We start from the raw sequence: 19,348 nt of genomic DNA, 5'->3' as shown, positions 1-19,348 counted from the left end.
AAACTCCCAAGATCAGGAAAAATGTCTAAATGTGTGCTCACCAAAGAATCAGGTGCTCCTTTTTTCCCCCCTATCATTTTCATATTTACCTGCAACTAAAGCAGTGAAAGTATTGATACTGTCCACATATAGTCATTCTGTTATTTTATTTCCAGAACCAGTAATCATATATTTTTCCATATTTTTGATATTTAGCTTTTGCTTAGGTGATACCTGGGAAGGGACTAGTTAATATCCATTAGATATTCTCTATATCATCATCTTCATCACTTCCACCATAGTTGAGATATGGCACGAGAACACATTGAAATATTTATAGACAGAGCATCAATTTGAGGAATTTGAAGGAATTGTGTCTTAATAAAGGGAATTCCTCACTAGTGGAATTTCAGAAATTTTCTTGGACCTCAGATAATAGGTCATAATCTTCCTCATGGCAGCCTTCATATCCCTGTTCCTTAGTGTGTAAATAATGGGGTTTAGAATGGGGGTGAAAACAGTGTAAAATATGGCAAGAAGTTTATCCACAGGGTAAGTGGTAAAGGGCCACACATAGATAAAGATGCAAGGTCCAAAGAACAATATTACTACGGTGATATGGGCAGCCAGTGTAGAAAATGCCTTGGCCATTGCAGCAGAAGACTTAAACCAGACAGTGACAAGAATAATGATGTAAGAGCCAACCAAGAGAGAGAACGTACTTAGGGAAAGGATTCCACTATTGACTACAATTAGTATTTCAATGATGTAAGAGTCCAGGCAGGCAAGTTTGGTTACTCGAGGAAGGTCACAAAAAAAGCTGTCTACTACATTGGGTCCACAAAAAGGTAGGTTCACGGTAAATGATAACTGGCTTAATGTGTGCACCAAGCCCACAGCCCAAGAGACCATTACGAGGACAGTGCACGTCCTTCGACTCATGATGACTACATAGTGTAGGGGTTTACATATGGCTACGTATCTGTCGTAGGCCATGGAGATGAGTAGTACCATCTCTCCTCCAGTAAAAAGGTGAATGAAGAATATCTGGGCAATGCAGCCACTGAAGGAGATGGTCTTATGTTCAGTCAGAAAATCTGCAATCATCTTAGGGGTAGCAAAAGAAGCCTGACAGATGTCCACAAAGGAGAGATTTCCCAGGAGGAAGTACATGGGGGAGTGTAGGCTGTTGTCAGAAGTTACTGTGATGATAATGAGAAGGTTTCCCAGCACAATGACCACATATAACACAGCGAAGAAAACAAAAAAGAAAAGCTGGAGTTCCTGGGAACTAGAGAGTCCCAGCAATACAAATTCAGACACCACTGAAGAATTGACCTTATCCATGGATCCAGGTTGCAGTCGGTCTCCGTAACAATCCTAAGGGAGGGGACATAGGAAGGAATCAGAATTCTGAACCACAGACTTTTAATGCAAAGTGTTCTGAGATCCCAGATATAATGTGTATTTGCTGAATAAGAAATGTTGAAGAGATCATGATAATATATCTGGAGAGTAGGAAGGAGCTTAGGACAATGTCTAAATAACACTAAATCATTTTGTCTTCTCCTTAGAACCCCTTGAGTTTTGGATGGTCTTAATAATCTGTTACACAGTAGGAAACAAGCTCATCCATGAGCTTACTCATGATCAAAAGGCAAGAGGAGTAACTTAAAACCAGCTCCATAGGCTTTGTAGATTGGCAAAAATAATTTACATCTGTTGTTCTTGTAGTCATTTTCCATCATTAATTGTCCTAAATCTTGAAGTATAACATTTCTTTAACTCTCCAAGAGATATGCATGGCTTAACACTTATCGTGTGATGTAAAGTCACACTGATTGTTTGACTTTAGACTACTTTTTCTGAGCTTTAATTACACATTTCAAAAAAGATGAGAGGTGGTAATAATGCCTACTTTACAGAAGGCTTTGAAGTTTAAAAATGTTAGTTTATGACATTCTTCTATCAGAGTAATTCTAACACAATAGATGTTCTTAATATGTTAAATACCCCCATATTAACAAAGCTTTACCTTACTGCTATTGCAGGAATCATACACAATTTAGACAATTCCTACTAAAGAGAAACTGTTAGATATTAACCGGGTCTGTAGTTAAACAACCCTGTCTGTCAGTTATTCATGTGTATAATTTCTTAAAGTACATATTATATCTTTACCTTAATTACCTAAAACTCATTTCTGCTTGTTTATTTAGGAACAGTTCCTAAATTTTCTTTATGCATTTTCTTTGCAGATCAAATTTAGGTTTAGGCCAGAAAATTGTTAAGAGAATAGATCCCTAAAGTTCTCATCACAAGGAGAATTTTTTTTCTTTTTCTTTTTATTGTATCTGTATCAGGTGTTGGTATTAACTAAACCTATGGTAATAATTATTTCAAAATATATGCAAATCAAACCATCGTGCTGTATACCTTAAACATATACAGTGATGTATGTCAGTTATTTCTCAATAAAACTGGAAAAAAATTAGATTTAGGCCAACTTACGCTTCCCTGCTTTATCATTATCAATGGCCTTATTAATACATATTTATAACTGATGAAAGAATAGTTGTTGTAGGGGTTTGGGATAAAGAGATTAAGATGATTGAATTATAAATGTCTCATGTTCCTAAAAATACATTTTGGGGGGAATCAGAATAATCCTAATAATCCTAAAAAAATTCCTGCATCTCGTTATATTTTCCTATAAGGATGCAGCCCAACTAGACAAGCTTTCAAGAAGTTCTATTTTAGGAAACCATACTAGTTCTGACAATTAATTTGACCACAGTTTTAGTAAGGAATCTGGATGTGATGTAATCTTAACCCCATGTAAGGGCACAAATATCTTTCACTGCCTGTTTATTTCGTACATGAAGCCAGTCTTCCTAAGTCCTGAGGATACACCCCCTAGTCTTTCATTTTTTCCCACCAGCTTTATTGAGTTATAATTGACAAATAAAACAATGTGATTTTTTGTGTTGTTCTATAATTTTTTATTATGTTAGTCACCATACAGTACATCCTTAGTTTTTGATGTGATGTTTTGATATACATATACGTTGTGCAATGCTTACAACAATCAAGCTAAATGACACATCCATTACCTCACATGGTTTCCTTCCTTCTTCCCCTCCCTCCCTCCCTCCTTTCCACCTTTCTTCCCTTCCTCCCTCCCTTCCTTCCTTCCTTCCTTCCTTCCTTCCTTCCTTCCTTCCTTCCTTCCTTCCTTCCTTCCTCTGGTGAGAACAACTAAGATCCACTCTCTTAGCAAATTTCAAGAGTATAATATGGTATTATTAGCTGAAGTCACCATGCTATACACTAGATCTGCAGACCTTATTCATCTTGCATCCTAAACTTTGTATCCTTTGATCAATAGCCATTCATTTAGGTGGATGTTGAAGGGGAGCAGAATGCACCATCCCAAAATATACCACCTTGGCATACTGATTATTTTCAATTAAAGCCACTCGAGAAACAGCAGTGCAAGAAGAACACTCTGAGTCTCCTTTGTTCCCCTGAAAGCGGGAGATAAATCTGCCAGGCGAAAGGTACCCTCCCTGTACCAAGAGGGTAGAAGGCATTCTTATCACCAGATGTAGGGAGTTTAGGGCTGAGAAGGCTGTATAAACAACTATTATTACTTCTTCACTAATTTAATACTTCAAGCCCAAACATCTTTATCTTGTCAGTTTTTCACAAACTTATTGTATCTTTTTCTAAAAGGTATAAAAACTTCCGCTTTGGTCACTTCTTTGAGTGCCATATTTTCTTATGGATTTCCTGTGCAAACAAAATTAAATTCCCTTTTCTCCTGTTAACCGTCCTATGTCAATTTAATTATGAGATATTCTAAAGAACCCAGAAGGGACGAAGGGAAAACTAAAAAGTGTCCACCCCAACAATGTAATTACATTCCATACAGGGAAGCCGTCAAGTACAGAACCATTTCATGTTCTCACTGGACTGTTCAGAAAAACACATTTAGTCCACATTTTAGATACGCCTTTTGTGGACTCTGGAGTCAGAGTAAAAAATGAAGATGATTCACCAAGTGAATTCACTAGCAATGATGAATCAGTATTTACTATAATGGTGTAGAAGAGAGCAGTAATGGAGAAGCTTCTGAAATATGCTGTAGCTTATATTATTTCCTTATCCTGTGTGTGATTCTTTTTGTTTCCCCATTTCTAAAATAAAGTTGTTCTCCCTCAGGTTTATGGATTTGTTATGTAAAATGAACTCTACCTAATGAAAATGTTTATTGTACAGATATATATAAATTAACAAATGAGGTAGATTTTTTAGTGAGTGATAATAATTTTAAACCATGAGAAAGAATGGAAAAGAAAGCTTAGATTTGTTGAAACCCTGCTAGGCAGCATCAGTTGAGTTAGATGTTTGTGTTTCTGTTATATCACGTAATCTGTACAACAGACCTGAGGGGAAGGCATTATTCCAGAGCTACAGAGGAGAAAACCAAGGATCAGATAAATTTAGTAATCTCCAAGCAATTTATGTAAATTAATTGAATTTCCCCGTAATATTACATGGTAAACAAAATCCCATTTGCAGTAAGAAATCAGAGTAATAGAGAATATAAGTAACTTCTCTAGAGTTACATACCTGAAAGTCAATGAACTAGAACTTGAACCCAGACCTTTGACTTCAGGGCTAGCTCTCCCTGAGGCTACATTCTGTAGTTTTAGATCTGAATGATGTGGAACCCATACCATCTACACTATTCATTTACAATGGAATAGTTCCTCAGTATATGCTCTTGGTTCTCATCTTTCCACCAATTATGAAGTATTGGTTCCTCATGTAAGCCAGGTTTCTCAACGTGGGCACTATGGAAGTTTGGGGTTGGATAATTCTCGTAGGAAGAAGTCTTGTGCACTATAAAATGTTTAGGAGCATCCCTGGTCTTCCCCACTAGATGCCAATAGTACTTACCTCCGTTGTGACAATCAAAATATATCTAAGACACTGCAAAGTATCCGGGAGGGCAGGGGTCACCTTGAGTTTAAAATCACTGAGTTAAGCCATCTTTAGCTTGCATTTTTAGTCTCCCCCACTGTCGTTTAATTTGCATCTACTGACAAAGGATTCAGTCTGACTCATTCCAGAAATAAGCCAAAAAAAAAAATTCCTAATTCTACCTTCCTTAGTTGGTTTTCCACCTGCTCAGACCTGACTACACTCAATTATGCCTTTTGCTACCCCGATAAGAAAAACTATTTTTACCAAAGGTTTTCAAAGACCTGGTTATGATAGCTAATTTTGTTTTAAGTGAAACAACTCCTGGTCTTCCTCTTGAAATTTTTGTATTATCTATTTAATTAATATTATTAATTTATTATTTAATTATTTATATTATTTTTCCTTCATCCATGTACTGACCCTTATGAATAGATTTCCACTGAGGACGTAGTCTGGGTTTCCAGATTTGTCCCATCCCCTTCTGCACACCTTGTAGTCTTTCTCTCTTACTTTATGTTCTCCTTAGTCTCCCTTCTTCTCTTTGTTCCCTGTCTTCCTTAGGCATTTCATTCACCACTGTGTGAAGACGTTGAATTTTGCAGCACCACTTCTCACTACACTCCAGTAATCCAAACATGTTTCTGAGAGTTTACTGCATGTGAATATTACACAGCCGTCTCAGACCACAGCTCACAATTTCTCTCCTCTGGTCAGCTCTTTTTCCCTTTAAACTTTTCTTCGCTATGTAACTGTCCCTATTCTTCCAGGTTGTAAACTTACTTTTTCCTGGATCTCATTCTCCCACTTGTAACATTGCATCACTCCTTGAAGTAAACTAGTAAAATTTAAAGTCCTTAACATAACAGCCAAGCATATAGTATGGTCTGGTTTTACTTATACCCCTTGCTACTCTCTAGACAAAACCAGATTCTTCAACATTTATTAAGCTGGTAGATATTTTCTATTCATTTTCTGATGCCCTTCACAGATAATATATTCCAGTGCAAATGCTATTTCCTCGAAAAGCCTTCCTAGAGGCTTATGTTGAAATTTCTCCTTTTCCTAATGTTGCTGTATCACTTTGCTTGTATGTAGATGATGAGTTCTCCCAAAGTAAGAGTTTTTGTGTAGATCTTCTTCCCCTGCCAGAGTCGGTGCTCCTTGTATTCTCATGCCTCTTACGGATCTTTCGCAGGACTGGTATATAGATGTGCACGGAATATATTTCACAAATGTGTTTTGGTGTTAACTGAAATATATTTCACTTTGTATCTGTCATTTATTCAATCTTTTCACCTTATAATCTAGCTGTGCACAGAGACCTTCGAACTCTGTAATAGACCTCGAACTCTGCAAATCATAAGCCACTTACATAAACTTCATTTCTACATAGAACAAGAATATTTTATCTCATTAGTAATATAAGCTCGTATTTAAGTCATGAAAATCAGTGCCAGTCATCAAACCAGCAAAAGCAAAGGGAATAAAATAATCCTTTTGAATCATAACATAGAGAAAATGGGTTATTTGTTGTATTAAAAGTAAACCATATTTTGTTTACCAACTTTTTAAAAAGTAATAGAAATAACGTAATTAAAAGAGAAGAAATTTTCACTCTAATTCTATAAAATTAAGTGAATTTTGTCTGATCTATTTGAAATGCAGAGTAAGTAAAATAAATCATTAATGCAAAGATACACAGCTACAAGCCTATGACCTGAGTTTGGTATTTATCATTCCCATAATTTTTTTAAATAGCTTTACTGCATATGCATATGTCTACAATGAAATATATAGCCTTGATTTGCATTTTTATTTAGTTTTTTTAGGTGATAGGTAACAGTGTCAAATGCGTTTTTTTTAAGTACAGAGTTTGTCATAATCTCCAAAGAGTAATAACTCCCCCTCTGTACATCATTTCTCACAAATTCTCTAACTCCACCTCTGGATGTGATTTCTCACAAATTCTCTAAATCATGCTAAGACTCATGGGCATCCTCACCTTGATTCACTTCCTTTGACTTCTAATGCGTTTTTCTCTCATTTATAGGTCTTGTCTAAGGCACAGTGTAATAATTGAATATGTAACTGGACACAATCTATTTCTAATGTGTATCTTTTTCAGATATAGCCTACCTGATATAATGCATGTCAGAGATGTAAATTGAATTCTTCAGTTTTTCTGTTGTGGGGTTAATCTCTTTCAAGTGGTGATATTTATAGATGCTTTTTTCTTTTGTCAAGTTGGAGTCGTACCGTGGTTTTATCTGATTGATCAATTGAACCTTTGGAGAGCTAATAATAGATGTCCTAGTTTCATCTTCCAATGGGGATTATTATTAATACCTTCCACTACATATTCCCAATGGAACAAAGTCAGTAGCATCCCACATTGTTGACAATTACAGAAAGGACCATAGGAGAAAAAGGCAGGGTCATTTAACCCTTGGACAGTCTGTAGAGTAAAATATGTTCTGTGACTTCTATACAATTGAACCAGCTACTCTAGGGAGAATTCTTCTTGCCTAAATGAGAAATGCTTTGGCTTTAATGGAAGGACATGGTGTGAACATGTGGTGGACATGGAAGAAAGGGTAACTAATTAGAACTTAGAGGACATGGATTCATGTTTTCAGTTCTGTCAAAAACTAAGAATAAGTTATTGGACAAAGACTTAACTCTCTGAGTCTCTGTTTACTCTTGTCTAAAATGATTTTAAATATTTCAAGTATATTGAAAATAAAGAGAACTATTAACTTAATGCCTTTGTTTACAGTATTCAGCTTTGTGAATTTTTTTATGTATAATGTTATTACTTAGAGCAGTTTTAGTTTCACAGCAAAAGTGAGCAGAATGTACAAGAGTTCCCCTATACCCCTTGCTCTCCCCTGACAACACACACAGCCATTATCAGTGTCCCTACCAGAGAGGTACATTTGCTACCACTAATGAACCTTCACTGACACATCCTAATGACCCAAAGTCCATATATTACATTAGGGTTCACTCTTGGGTATTGTACTTTAATTTATGAATTTTGACAAATGTATAATGACATGTATCTGCCACTATAGTATCACTCAATTATTTACTTTTATTTTTTTCACAATTGTTATTTTGTTATATACTGTATGGTGACTAATATAACAGCTTTGTGAAATTTTAATGGTTTGCCATACTTCCTTTATTTTTATTAGGAATAAAATATTGTGAAAGATATTAGAATATGCTACCCCAAAATATGCCACTTTGGCATCTGAATCATTTGGGGCTGAAGGCAACTGAGAAGAAGCAGATACAAGAGAAGCTCTCTGCCTTCTACCTATTTGCCTAAGAGCAGGACATATATTTGTAATGGTGCCCCCTGTCCCCTCTTCACCAGGAACGACAGAAGTTAATCACCACAGACAAGTCTAGATCCTTTTCAGTGCAGAGAGGGAACCAAAGGAATCTAACAAAACTTACTAAAAGGCTAGTGACTTTATCTTTTATTAGTTCCTCCATATATTTGCCGTTCCACAATTTGCTACTCTGGAAACTCAGAGACCTTTCCTTTGTCTTGTCACTTCTTTAAAATTTATAGTTCTAAACTGAGGGTTGATAAAGAGAGGTGGGCGGGAGATGGACTAAATGGGCGATGGGCATTAAGGAGGGCATTTGTCGTGTTGAGCATGGGTGTTGTATGTTAGTGACAAATCACTGAATTCTATTCCTGAAAACAACATTGCACGAGAATTTAAATAAAAATTTGACAAAAAATAAAATAAAATGTAGAGATCTTTTAAAATCTCATTTAAGACCAAATTCTAACCACCCCTTTGAGTTACTCCCTGTGTATGTGCAATGCACATGTTAATAACTCTCTCATGTTTTTCTCTTGTTTATCTGTCTTTTGCTAGTTTAATGTACAGGGTCCTAGCCAATAAACCTAGGATGGGTAGAAGGAAAATGATTTTTTCTTTTTACTCTCCTACAGTTGTTAGTTGGAGTATCTTATATAGCCCCACAAACAGTTTTTCAGAGTTAACCTGAGTTTGATATTTAACCTTCCCATGACTTTTTAAAATAGTTTTACTCATAGGGATGTATCCACCAAGAAATAATACATAGCTTGGATTAGCACGTTTTTTCAAGTCTTTTACAACTTGCTGTTTTCCACTAAATAATTTATTTGGGACAGTTATCAATAGTCATGCATATAGTTTTAGTTCATTTTAATGGTATAATTTTCATATTGTAGGACTACATTGCTTATCTGTCATTTTTTGTGAATAGACACGCAGCTTATTTCCAGTTCTTGGTATTATAAACAATGTTAAAATGAACATTTGTGTGAATAAGTATGTGCTGGAGGTTCTCCAGAATGTATTCCTAGCAGAATAATTGCTAAGTCATAAAGGATACAAATCTTCAGCATTACTAGATGTTTCCAAATTACACTACAAAATGGTTTCACACATTTGCACTTAATTTTATTTATCTGTATATCGCTTCTCAGCTCTGAATTCACCTGTTATTATATGTCCTGTGATGAGAATTCCTTTAAGTATATCTCCTTTAAAGTGACCATGATATTAACCTTTCTCAGAGGAGGGACCTAGAGGCACATTGCAAGATGAAGAGACTCTCCTACCAGTACAGGCATGGGCTGAGGTCAGTGGTGTGTGTGAGGACATCCAATGGACATCCCAGACACTGACCCAAAACGCAGTCTCTCTCTGACCTTGCAGACTCCATTCTGGTGATAACCTTTCCACAGCACTCTCCACACAGAAACCAGAGCTCCCCACTCTGAAAGGCTTTTGCCCATGTTAGAACCCAGAGGCCTTGTGCACACACACCTTACCAGTTGCTGATTACCTGTTTCCCCACCTGCACAATGGGTGGCCTAACATTGCGCAGCAGTTCAAGATCAGGTCTCACCTGGCCCAACCAGTGACCAAACTTCTTTACTAGGCTGTGAGAGAAGCCAAGCTTTCTCCTTGAGTTTGAGCCCTTTTGAGATTGTCCTTCTGCGACCATAACATACAATGTATTGATTTTTTTTTTCCAATTAGGCACATGTTCACAGGTATATTATTGTGGTTATTATTGGCTTTTCTGTGGTTATTAATGAGTTCTAATTTGTTTCACAAATTAATTATACATGTAGTTTTCTTCTGTGAAATGCCTATTTTCAACAGTGGTGAAAAGTATCAATAGTGGTCTTTCTCATTTACAGAACCCAGAAGAACTTGGTTCAGTCAGAAGTATGCCCATCAATAGGAAGTGAACTAGGTTACATTTCTAAGGTAAATTAAGTCTCAATTCTCTCTCCTACTTGCATTTATTTTCACTACTATGCTTTGTTTTTACTGTGTTTCTTTTCTATTTCATTCTTGCCTTCTATTTAGTGGGTCAAGTTTTGTCACACTTTTATTTCCTCTACTAGTTTGAAAATCATATATTTTATTTTTCCTTCAGTGGCTGCCCTCACAATTTTAACATGCCTAAGAAGTCAATATTAATATCTTTTCCCCTTTCATTAAGGTAGGAAGAAGTATTTTCTATCTCTTTGAGAGTAGAGTGATCTGTTTAATCTATTCTCTCTATTGTTCAAAATGGGGAATTTCTATTCTGCATTTCAGTTCACTGATTCATTCCTTTGTCTCTTGCATTCTGCTGGTGAGACCATCCATTGAATTTGGGTGGTTTTTTTTTAAAACTGACATTTGGTAATCATTAATAATCAATTACATTTGATTTATATTTACATTTTTTGTTTTACATTTGGTTCTTTTTTGTACTTCTATTTATTTGGTAAGACTTTGTATTCTGTTATTTGCTGAGATGTTGAATTTTTTATCATTTTTAAAAATGCATTCACAATTGCTCATTGAAGCATTTTTAGGATAGCTTCTTTAAAATCTGGATAATTCTAATACGACTATCCCCTTGTTGTTGGCATCTATTCATTTTCAGTTTTCTTTGAAGTTGAGATTTTTCTAATTTGTATGATTAATGATTTTTTAAAAAGATTTTATTTATTTATTTGACAGAGACAGCCAGCGAGAGAGGGAACACAAGCAGGGGGAGTGGGAGAGGAGGAAGCAGGCTCCCAGCAGAAGAGCCTGATGTGGGGCTCGATCCCAGAACACTGGGATCACGCCCTGAGCTGAGGCAGATGCTTAACGACTGCGCCACCCAGACCCCCCTGATTAATGATTTTTAATTGGAATCTCAACATTATGTGTATTATATTTTAAGACTCTGAACCTTATTTCAACTTTCTGTCTTAGTTGGCTTGTTTTTACATTTTTCTGACAGGTGAAGACAGAGGAATACCCCTTTGTTCCTGCCACGTGGGTGTAGAAGTCTTGTTTCCCAACTCTGCTTCTGTCAGCACACAAAGGGAGGCGAGGACACTTCTTGTTACCGCTGGGAGGGAAGGAGAGCTCTGGACCCTTACTAGGCCTCCACTGATTTCTAGGAAGGAGAGGATTGCCTCTTGTGTTGTCACTGCTGCTCACTTACACCATGGGAGGAGGTGCTGCTTCCAGTCTGACAAAGATGAAAGTTCAGGTTCCATACTTGGCCTTCTCTGACACCTCCTCAGGTGTGTGGGGGTGCTGGGGTAGCTTGCTACATCTTGGCCAGCAGTAGGAGCCCAGGCTCCCCATTTGGCCTTTGCTGGTATAGGTGAGATAGGACCAAAGATTCTTTTGTGGTGTTTGGCTGAAGTAGAGAAGTTGTTGTTTAAATATTTTATCTTGCTAGGCAGCCCCTCTCCTGGTTGTTTGGCTAGAATGAACAGGATTTTGTTGGGGACTTTTTTGGTCTATTCTCATTAGTGTTCCTGAGTTGTTGGCATCTTCTGTCACGTAATTTCTTGGGTCCCTATGCATTCTACCTTCTTCTCTCCAACTTTCAGAGTGTTACAATATATATTTTATATGCAAATCAATTTATATCAATCAGTGATTGATATTATATTAGCAGGAGGAATATGGAAAATTGTGTCTACTCCTTTTCCAAGGAACAGAAGTCCCTGGATTTTCTTTTATGATAGCAATATTTTCTCCTTTTATATTTGTTTTGTATCATTAGTCATGTTGAATATATTTGCTTCATAATGTGTATCCAATATATTTATTACTGATTTGAGAGGAGAGTAGGAAGTTAGTCTGCTGTTTGCTCAACTGACTCCTGTTCAATGTACATAGGTCATCATGTGTTTGTGAATTTGACTCAATTCAGTCAAGGTCACCTGAACTTTGGTTTTTCAAATGACCCCCGAATTTCAATGACCCTCTGGGTTCCCAATAGCTAATGTTGATTTTTCAGGTCAAAACTCTTCTTACTGTGCAGAGAGTATACAGACTCCAAACTCATTTGTGAGCAATCCCATGGTTCTAATTTCCAAGAGGAAGCAATTTTTCTATCCATAGGCTAGACCAGCAAAGGTAGTTTGGTCTTTTCCTTGTACTCGATAGTACCCTCTTCTGTATACATTTTGAGAGTTCCAGATCAAAAAAAATTCAATCCTGCCGAATGCTCTTGCAAGACAGAATTTTCCCCTAATGGCCAAGTGTACTGCCCATCATTTTCACAAACTACAGTCAGTTTCCATCAGTTTCCCTCTCTCAGAGCATCTGTTTCAGATGCCATGAGTTCATTTATTTATTTTAAAGAATATGTCTAGAATTCATAAGCAAGATCCTGGCTAATAGAATCCAACAGTACATTAAAATGATTATCCATCATAACCAAGTGGGATTCATCCTGGGATGCAAAGGTGGTTCAAATTCACAAATCTATCAGTGTGATAGATCATATCAACAAGAAAAAAGCCAAGAATCATATGATCCTTTCAATAGATGCAGAAAAAGCATTTGACAAAATACAGCATCCTTTCCTGATTAAAACCCATCAGAGTGTAGGGATAGAGGGTACATTCCTCAATCTCATAAAAACCATCTATGAAAAGCCTACAGCAAATATCATTAAATGGGGAAAAGCTGGAAGCCTTTCCCTTAAGATCAGGAACACGACAAGGATGCCCACTCTCGCCACTATTATTCAACATAGTACTAGAAGTCTTTGCAACAGCAACCAGACAACAAAAAGGGATAAAAAGTATCCAAATCAGCAAAGAAGAAGACAAACTGTCTCTCTTCGCAGATGACATGATACTTTAATGGAAAACCCAAAAGAATCCACTCCCAAACTATTAGAAGTTATAGAGCAATTCAGTAATGTGGTGGGATACAAAATCAATGCTCAGAAATCATGCATTTCTATACACGAATAATGAGACTGAAGAAAGAGAAATTAGGGAATCCATCCCATTTACAATAGCACCAAAAAATCATACGTTACCTCGGAAGTAACTTAACCAGAGACGTAAAGGATCTATATTCTATAAACTACAAATCACTCTTGAAAGACATTGAGGAAGACACAAAAATATGGAAAAATATTCCATGCTCATGGATCAGAAGAATTAACATAGTTAAAATGTCCATGCTACCCAGAGCAATCTACACTTTCAATGCCATCCCAATCAAAATACCAATGACATTTTTCAAAGAACTGGAACAAATAGCCCTTAAATTTGTATGGAACCAGAAAAGGCCCCGAATCACCAAGGAATTGTTAAAAAGGAAAAACAAAGCTGAGGGCACCACAATGCTGGATTTCAAGCTGTATTACAAAGCTGTGATCACAAAGACAGCATGGTACTAGCACAAAAACAGACACATAAACCAATGGAACAAAATAGAGAACCCTGAAATGGACCCTCGGCTCTTTGGGCAACTAATCTTTGATAAAGCAGGAAAAAACATCCAGTGGAAAAAAGACAGTCTCTTCAATAAATGGTGCTGGGAAAATTGGACAGCTACATGCAAAAGAATGAAACTTGACCACTCTCTCACACCATACACAAAGATAAACTCTAAATGGATGAAAGACCTCGATGTGAGACAGGAATCCATCAAAATCCTAGAGGAGAGCATAGGCAGTAACCTCTATGACATCGGCCAAAGCAACCTTTTTCATGACACATCTCCAAAGGCAAGAGAAACAAAAGATAAAATGAACTTGTGGGACTTCATCAAGATAAAAAGCTTCTGCACAGCCAAGGAAACAGTCAAAAAAAGTAAGATACAGCCCATGGAATGGGAGAATATATTTGCAAATGATGGTACAGATAAAAGACTGGTATCCAAGATCTACAAAGATCTTCTCAAACTCAATACGTGAGAAACAAATAAACAAATCATAAAATGGGCAGAAGATATGAACAGACACTTTTCCAATGATGACATACAAATGGCTAACAGACACATGAAAAAATGTTCAAAATCATTAGCCATCAGGGAAATTCAAATCAAAACCATACGAAGATACTACCTTACGCCAGTTAGAATGGCAAAAATTGAGAAGGCAAGAAACAACAATTGCTTGAGAGGATGTGGAGAAAGGGGATCCCCCCTACATTGTTGGTGGGAATGCAAGTTGATTCAGCACTCTGGAAAACAGTGTGGAGGTCCCTTAAAAAGTTAAAAATTGAGCTACCCTATGATCCAGCCATTGCACTACTGGGTATTTACCCCAAAGATACAGACGTAGTAAAGAGAAGGGCCATATGCACCCCAATGTTCATGGCAGCTCTGTCCACAATAGCTAAGTTGTGGAAGGAGCTGAGATGCCCTTCAACAGATGACTGGATTAAGAGGATGTGGTCCATGTATACAATGGAATATTATTCAGCCATCAAAAAGAATGATTTCTCAACATTTGCTGCAACATGAACGGCACTGGAGGAGATAATGCTAAGTGAAATAAGTCAAGCAAAGAAAGACAATTATATCGTTTCTCTCATCTGTGGAACATAAGAACTAGGAAGATCGGTAGGAGAAGAAAGGGATAAAGAAAGGGGGGTAATCAGAGGGGGGAGTGAAGCATGAGAGACTATGGACTCTGAGAAACAAACTGAGGGCTTCAGATGGGAGGGGGTGGGGGAATGGGATAGGCTGGTGATGGGTTGTAAGGAGGGCACATATTGCATGGTGCACTGGGTGTTACATGCAACTAATGAATCATCGAACTTTACGTCAAAAACCAGGGATGTACTGTATGGTGACTAACATAATATAATAAAAAATATTAAAAAAAAAACAGAATTCATAAGTATTTTTGTAGGACTTTCAGAATTACCTAAATTTCAATATTGCCAGTAGTAGAGGTATGATCTTATTTTTCTGCTGTACAGATATTTTGTGAGAATCAAATGAGATGGTATAATGGTACAGTTTATATGTTACATTGTGATCATTAAGTGTGTTTGGCTTTCTCATTATCATCATCATCACCATCATATGACACAGTCCTATATTAGTTTATTTTTTTAATTCTGTTTCACAAAGGAATCAACAGAGACTTGTGGAGTGGTAAAGTCATGATGGGAAAAATGAGTCAAAAATTGTTTAAAATATACTTGGTACTAAATCCTATTCCACACTACCGTTTCTTCTACACACAAAACCATATTTTGCCTTTGGGGAATGGCTTTTCTTTCAAGTATTAGAAGTTAGAAATTGAAGGGTTTTTGTATCATTTCCTGATACATGCTGATTTGATTATGCTCGACTGATTTGCTGATTATGATTGTGCTCAACTCACTTAATTTGTACGATGCATGACTTTCGGTCTTCTAATTGGTGACAGAGGGGTTAGACTGTAAGAATTAAATATTAAATAAGTGTGAAAATGTAGTCTTCCTTTAAAAAGTCAAAAGAATTCTCGTTTTTAGAGAGCTTCAAAAAATGTATTCTGAATTATGTTTTGTTTGTTGGTATGGATTAGAGAGCATGAATTACATAGAGATAGGTGAGAATATAGAGAACAAAACCATATATTTAGCACTATTGATGAAAACGGTCTACTTATACGGGGAGCAGTATCCATTTTTGCATTGTAGTCATTGAACTTTGAATGTCAATTCTAAGCTTTAATACACTGATATAAAGAAACACTGTCAGCTCAAGTTTTAGTATTTGTAGCATGGTTAATGTAAATGTACGAATGGTACTTGGTTTCTGAGTTTGGATAATGAGTTCCGCAATATAGTCTGTTTGCTCTTTGGTGCCTATGTTTGGATAATTTGTTGTGAGAGCTCAGATTGCAAAAAATACTATCCCTATATGCAAAAAAAAAAAAAAATCCCAATCTATTTAGTTTCTTAGTTCAAATAGAAATAGTTTGAATAGCAAAGAATATAAGTGTGAGTGTTTGTATACATTTACAGAGAGAGAGAGACAGAGACAGAATAAGGTATATAACCAGAAATGGTAAAATTTATGATAATCCCTACCTCTAATTTGTGATACCAGATAAGATGGTGACCAGAGAATAACTGCAAATCAATCACTATCCTGAAACATTAAAATATGATTTAAATATTTTACATTACTTTAGTATTTTATGCATTTTCATATTAAGTTGATTGAAAGAAGCATGGATTTGATAGACACATTTTATAGTAAAAGAAAAAGCTTCCTATAAATAATTTTAGTCTGAAATAAGAATTGTTTCATAAGCAAAAAATAGGAAGTCCAATTCTGTTATCTAAGATAGTTTGCTTACTGTTAGAGAATGCTAGAAAGAGGAAGAAAATGGGTGCTATGATATTTCAGTCAGACCAGTAGTTGACAGAGTAAGATACACTAACCTGGCTTTTATTATAGGTGTTACTTATCACAAGGAATACCTGGGAGACTTTCAGAAACGCACTTGTCGACTCCTTAGCTTTTGCATTGCTGATATTACCTCCTTATTTCTTAAGGTGTAGATCATGGGGTTTAAAAGAGGGGTGAAAACAGTATAAAATATGGAGAGAACCGTATCCACTGGGAGACTGCTAAAAGGCCAGGCATAAATGAAGATGCAGGACCCAAAGAAGAGGGTCACCATAGTGATATGGGCACTCAGGGTGGCCCTTGCCTTGGCCATGCCTGCTGAAGAACGCCGTTGCACGGTAACCAGGATGAGCGTGTAGGAGATCAGCAAGAGCACAAAGGAGCTCATGGCCATTAGACTGCTGTCTGAAAGCATCAGTACCTCAAGAGTAAAGGTATTGGTGCAGGCAAGTTTGATAACCAGGGGAAGGTCACAGTAGTAACTGTCCACTTTATTGGGACCACAGAATGGAAGGTTTACTGTGAAGACTAACTGACTTAGTGAGTGCAAAACCCTGATGAGCCAGGAGCCCACCACAAGGCTTGTGCACTTGCACAGACTCATAATGGATGCATAGTACAGGGGTCGACATATGGCGACATATCTGTCGTAAGCCATAGCCACAAGGAGCATCATTTCACCGCCAGCAAAGACATGCAGAAAGAATATCTGGGTCATACAGCCATCAAAAGAGATGGTCTTGTGTTCCATATGGAAATCAAGAATCATTTTGGGGGTGGCAGAGGTGGATAGACACACATCAATGAAGGAGAGGTTACTGAGTAGGAAGCACATGGGTGTGTGTAGTGCAGGTTCAGAGATAACAGTGAGCACAATGCGGAGGTTCCCCAGCACAACGGATAAATAGAAAAGTGTAAAAAATGCAAAATAGAAAAGTTGTAGCTCTCGAGAACCTGAAAGACCATGCAGTATAAATTCAGTCACTTCTGATTTATTTCTTTGGCCCATGATTTCAAACTTGTGAGAAGGGATCAGAAATGTTCCTGTCAAGTGAAATGGAGAAAACATCATCCTCTTGTGACCATGAATGAGCAGAGCTAAGCCTGGGGTATCAAATTCCATTCAGCATACTTATGTATTTAGATCCTCGTAAGCACACAGATAAATGTTCTATGCAATCATTTGTTTTGTAATGACTCTATAACCTTGGCTTTCATCTCTGAATCCCAGCATGATATTCACATTTTAAAACACAAGTTTACACATCACTTCCATGACTAAGAGCATGCCAATAATAGCGTCATCTCCCTTCCATAGCTTCCATCTCATTTTAAATCACTCCCTATAGGTATTCAATTTCACTTACTTCTGGTTTCTTCGTCTTGTTTGTGTTTTTGAAAAAACAAATATGTACATATTAAATAAATAAAATCAATAAGTAAAATACCTGATAAATAGGAAACGTAAGGTGTAGTCGTACTGACACGTTTCAAATGCTATTTCTTATGATTCTTAGTGATGTGACCTTGGGGAAGTTAATTAAACTCTCTGTGCATCAGTTTTTGCCTCTGTGAATTAAGAGAAATAATAGTATATGCCTCAAAGGATTGTTATAAGGATGAAAGAGTTAAAATAGATGAACTACTTAGGATAGTTCCTGGCCCATAAGAGATGTTCAATAGATGTTAGGTACTATGCCTTTGTTCCCTCAATGATGAAAATATTTGCAGGTATAAACTAGCATACTGCATAAATTATTAAAGTATGTACTCATCCTACTTAAGAGAACAGTTACTTCACGCATGTTAATGGTGTCTATTTACATGTAAGTGTGTTACTATGTGAGTTAATAATTAATATCATGTTTTTATCTTTTTAATTAGAGAGTTCCTAATTTAGATTCTTTGTAAATGCATAATGGCTCTTTTCTACCCACTGACTCTGAATTTCTGTGAATTTAAAATGTGATCCTCAGTCAGCATCAAGTACAAAAAAGGATACCATATTTGCTGATACTATCAATCTATATGTTCTCTACCAATTTATATAAACACATTTTATGATTTTGAAGGAAACTGTTTTATGCTTTCTTTGGTTTTTTTTTTTAGAGTACATTACTCATAGTGTTCAATAATATTTGTTGATCCAAATATACAAAAAATAAAATTTTTAGTTTCACATCAGCTAAAAGAGAACTGCTTTTATTTTCCTCTATAGGCTAATTATGTCTGGGTAGTTGTAGGAAACTCAAAAAAAAATTCTTTTTAAATGGCTCTGATTCTTGGGGCACCTGGGTGGCTCAGTCCATTAAGCAAGCGTCTGGCTCTTGATGTCAGCTCAGGTCATGATCTCATGGTCATGAGATTAAGCCCTGTCTCAGGCTCCCTGTCTCAGCTCCCTGTCTCAGGCTCCCTGTCTCAGCTCCCTATCTCAGGCTCCCTGTCTCAGGCTCCCTGTCTCAGGCTCCCTGTCTCAGCTCCCTGTCTCAGGCTCCCTGTCTCAGGCTCCCTGTCTCAGCTCCCTGTCTCAGCTCCCTGTCTCAGGCTCCCTGTCTCAGGCTCCCTGTCTCAGCTCCCTGTCTCAGGCTCCCTGTCTCAGGCTACCTGTCTCGGCTCCCTGTCTCGGCTCCCTGTCTCAGGCTCCCTGTATCAGGCTCCCTGTCTCAGCTCCCTGTCTCAGGCTCCCTGCTCAGGCT

General features: G+C 37.0%; 2 protein-coding genes across 2 annotated transcripts; both read right to left on the bottom strand.

The window, feature by feature from the left end:
* Positions 1-357: 357 nt before the first annotated feature.
* LOC123784852 (olfactory receptor 4K5) lies at positions 358-1,326 on the bottom strand. Its single transcript, XM_045786357.2, has one exon. It carries the CDS (start codon positions 1,324-1,326, stop codon positions 358-360), a length of 969 nt encoding a protein of 322 aa, XP_045642313.2.
* A 12,523-nt stretch (positions 1,327-13,849) lies between these two features.
* Positions 13,850-18,397, bottom strand: LOC123784853 (olfactory receptor 4K15-like). Its single transcript, XM_045786358.2, has 3 exons — positions 18,373-18,397; positions 16,743-17,663; positions 13,850-13,881 (listed from the first exon to the last, which is right to left on the bottom strand). Exons 1-3 carry the CDS (start codon positions 18,395-18,397, stop codon positions 13,850-13,852), a joined length of 978 nt encoding a protein of 325 aa, XP_045642314.2.
* Between the last annotated feature and the right edge of the window lie 951 nt (positions 18,398-19,348).

This window comes from Ursus americanus, chromosome 4 (genome assembly GCF_024610735.1).
Source record: "Ursus americanus isolate L20-20 chromosome 4, mUrsAme1.1.p, whole genome shotgun sequence".
In the NCBI taxonomy this organism is placed as follows: domain Eukaryota; kingdom Metazoa; phylum Chordata; class Mammalia; order Carnivora; family Ursidae; genus Ursus; species Ursus americanus.
The sequence above is the reverse complement of the archived record's forward strand: the minus strand, read 5'-3'. Positions and strand labels throughout refer to the sequence as shown.

Bases quoted from the DNA above. Each gene is read 5' to 3' on its own strand.
- LOC123784852 (XM_045786357.2), bottom strand. From the start codon at position 1,326: ATGGATAAGGTCAATTCTTCAGTGGTGTCTGAATTTGTATTGCTGGGA.
- LOC123784853 (XM_045786358.2), bottom strand. From the start codon at position 18,397: ATGCTAGTTTATACCTGCAAATATT. The intron at 17,664-18,372 runs TTCATCATTGAG...ACAAGTTTGAAA, and splicing joins AGTTTATACCTGCAAATATT to TCATGGGCCAAAGAAATAAA. The intron at 13,882-16,742 runs GTTTCTGAAAGT...GTATGGTGTGAG, and splicing joins GCTAAGGAGTCGACAAGTGC to AGAGTGGTCAAGTTTCATTC.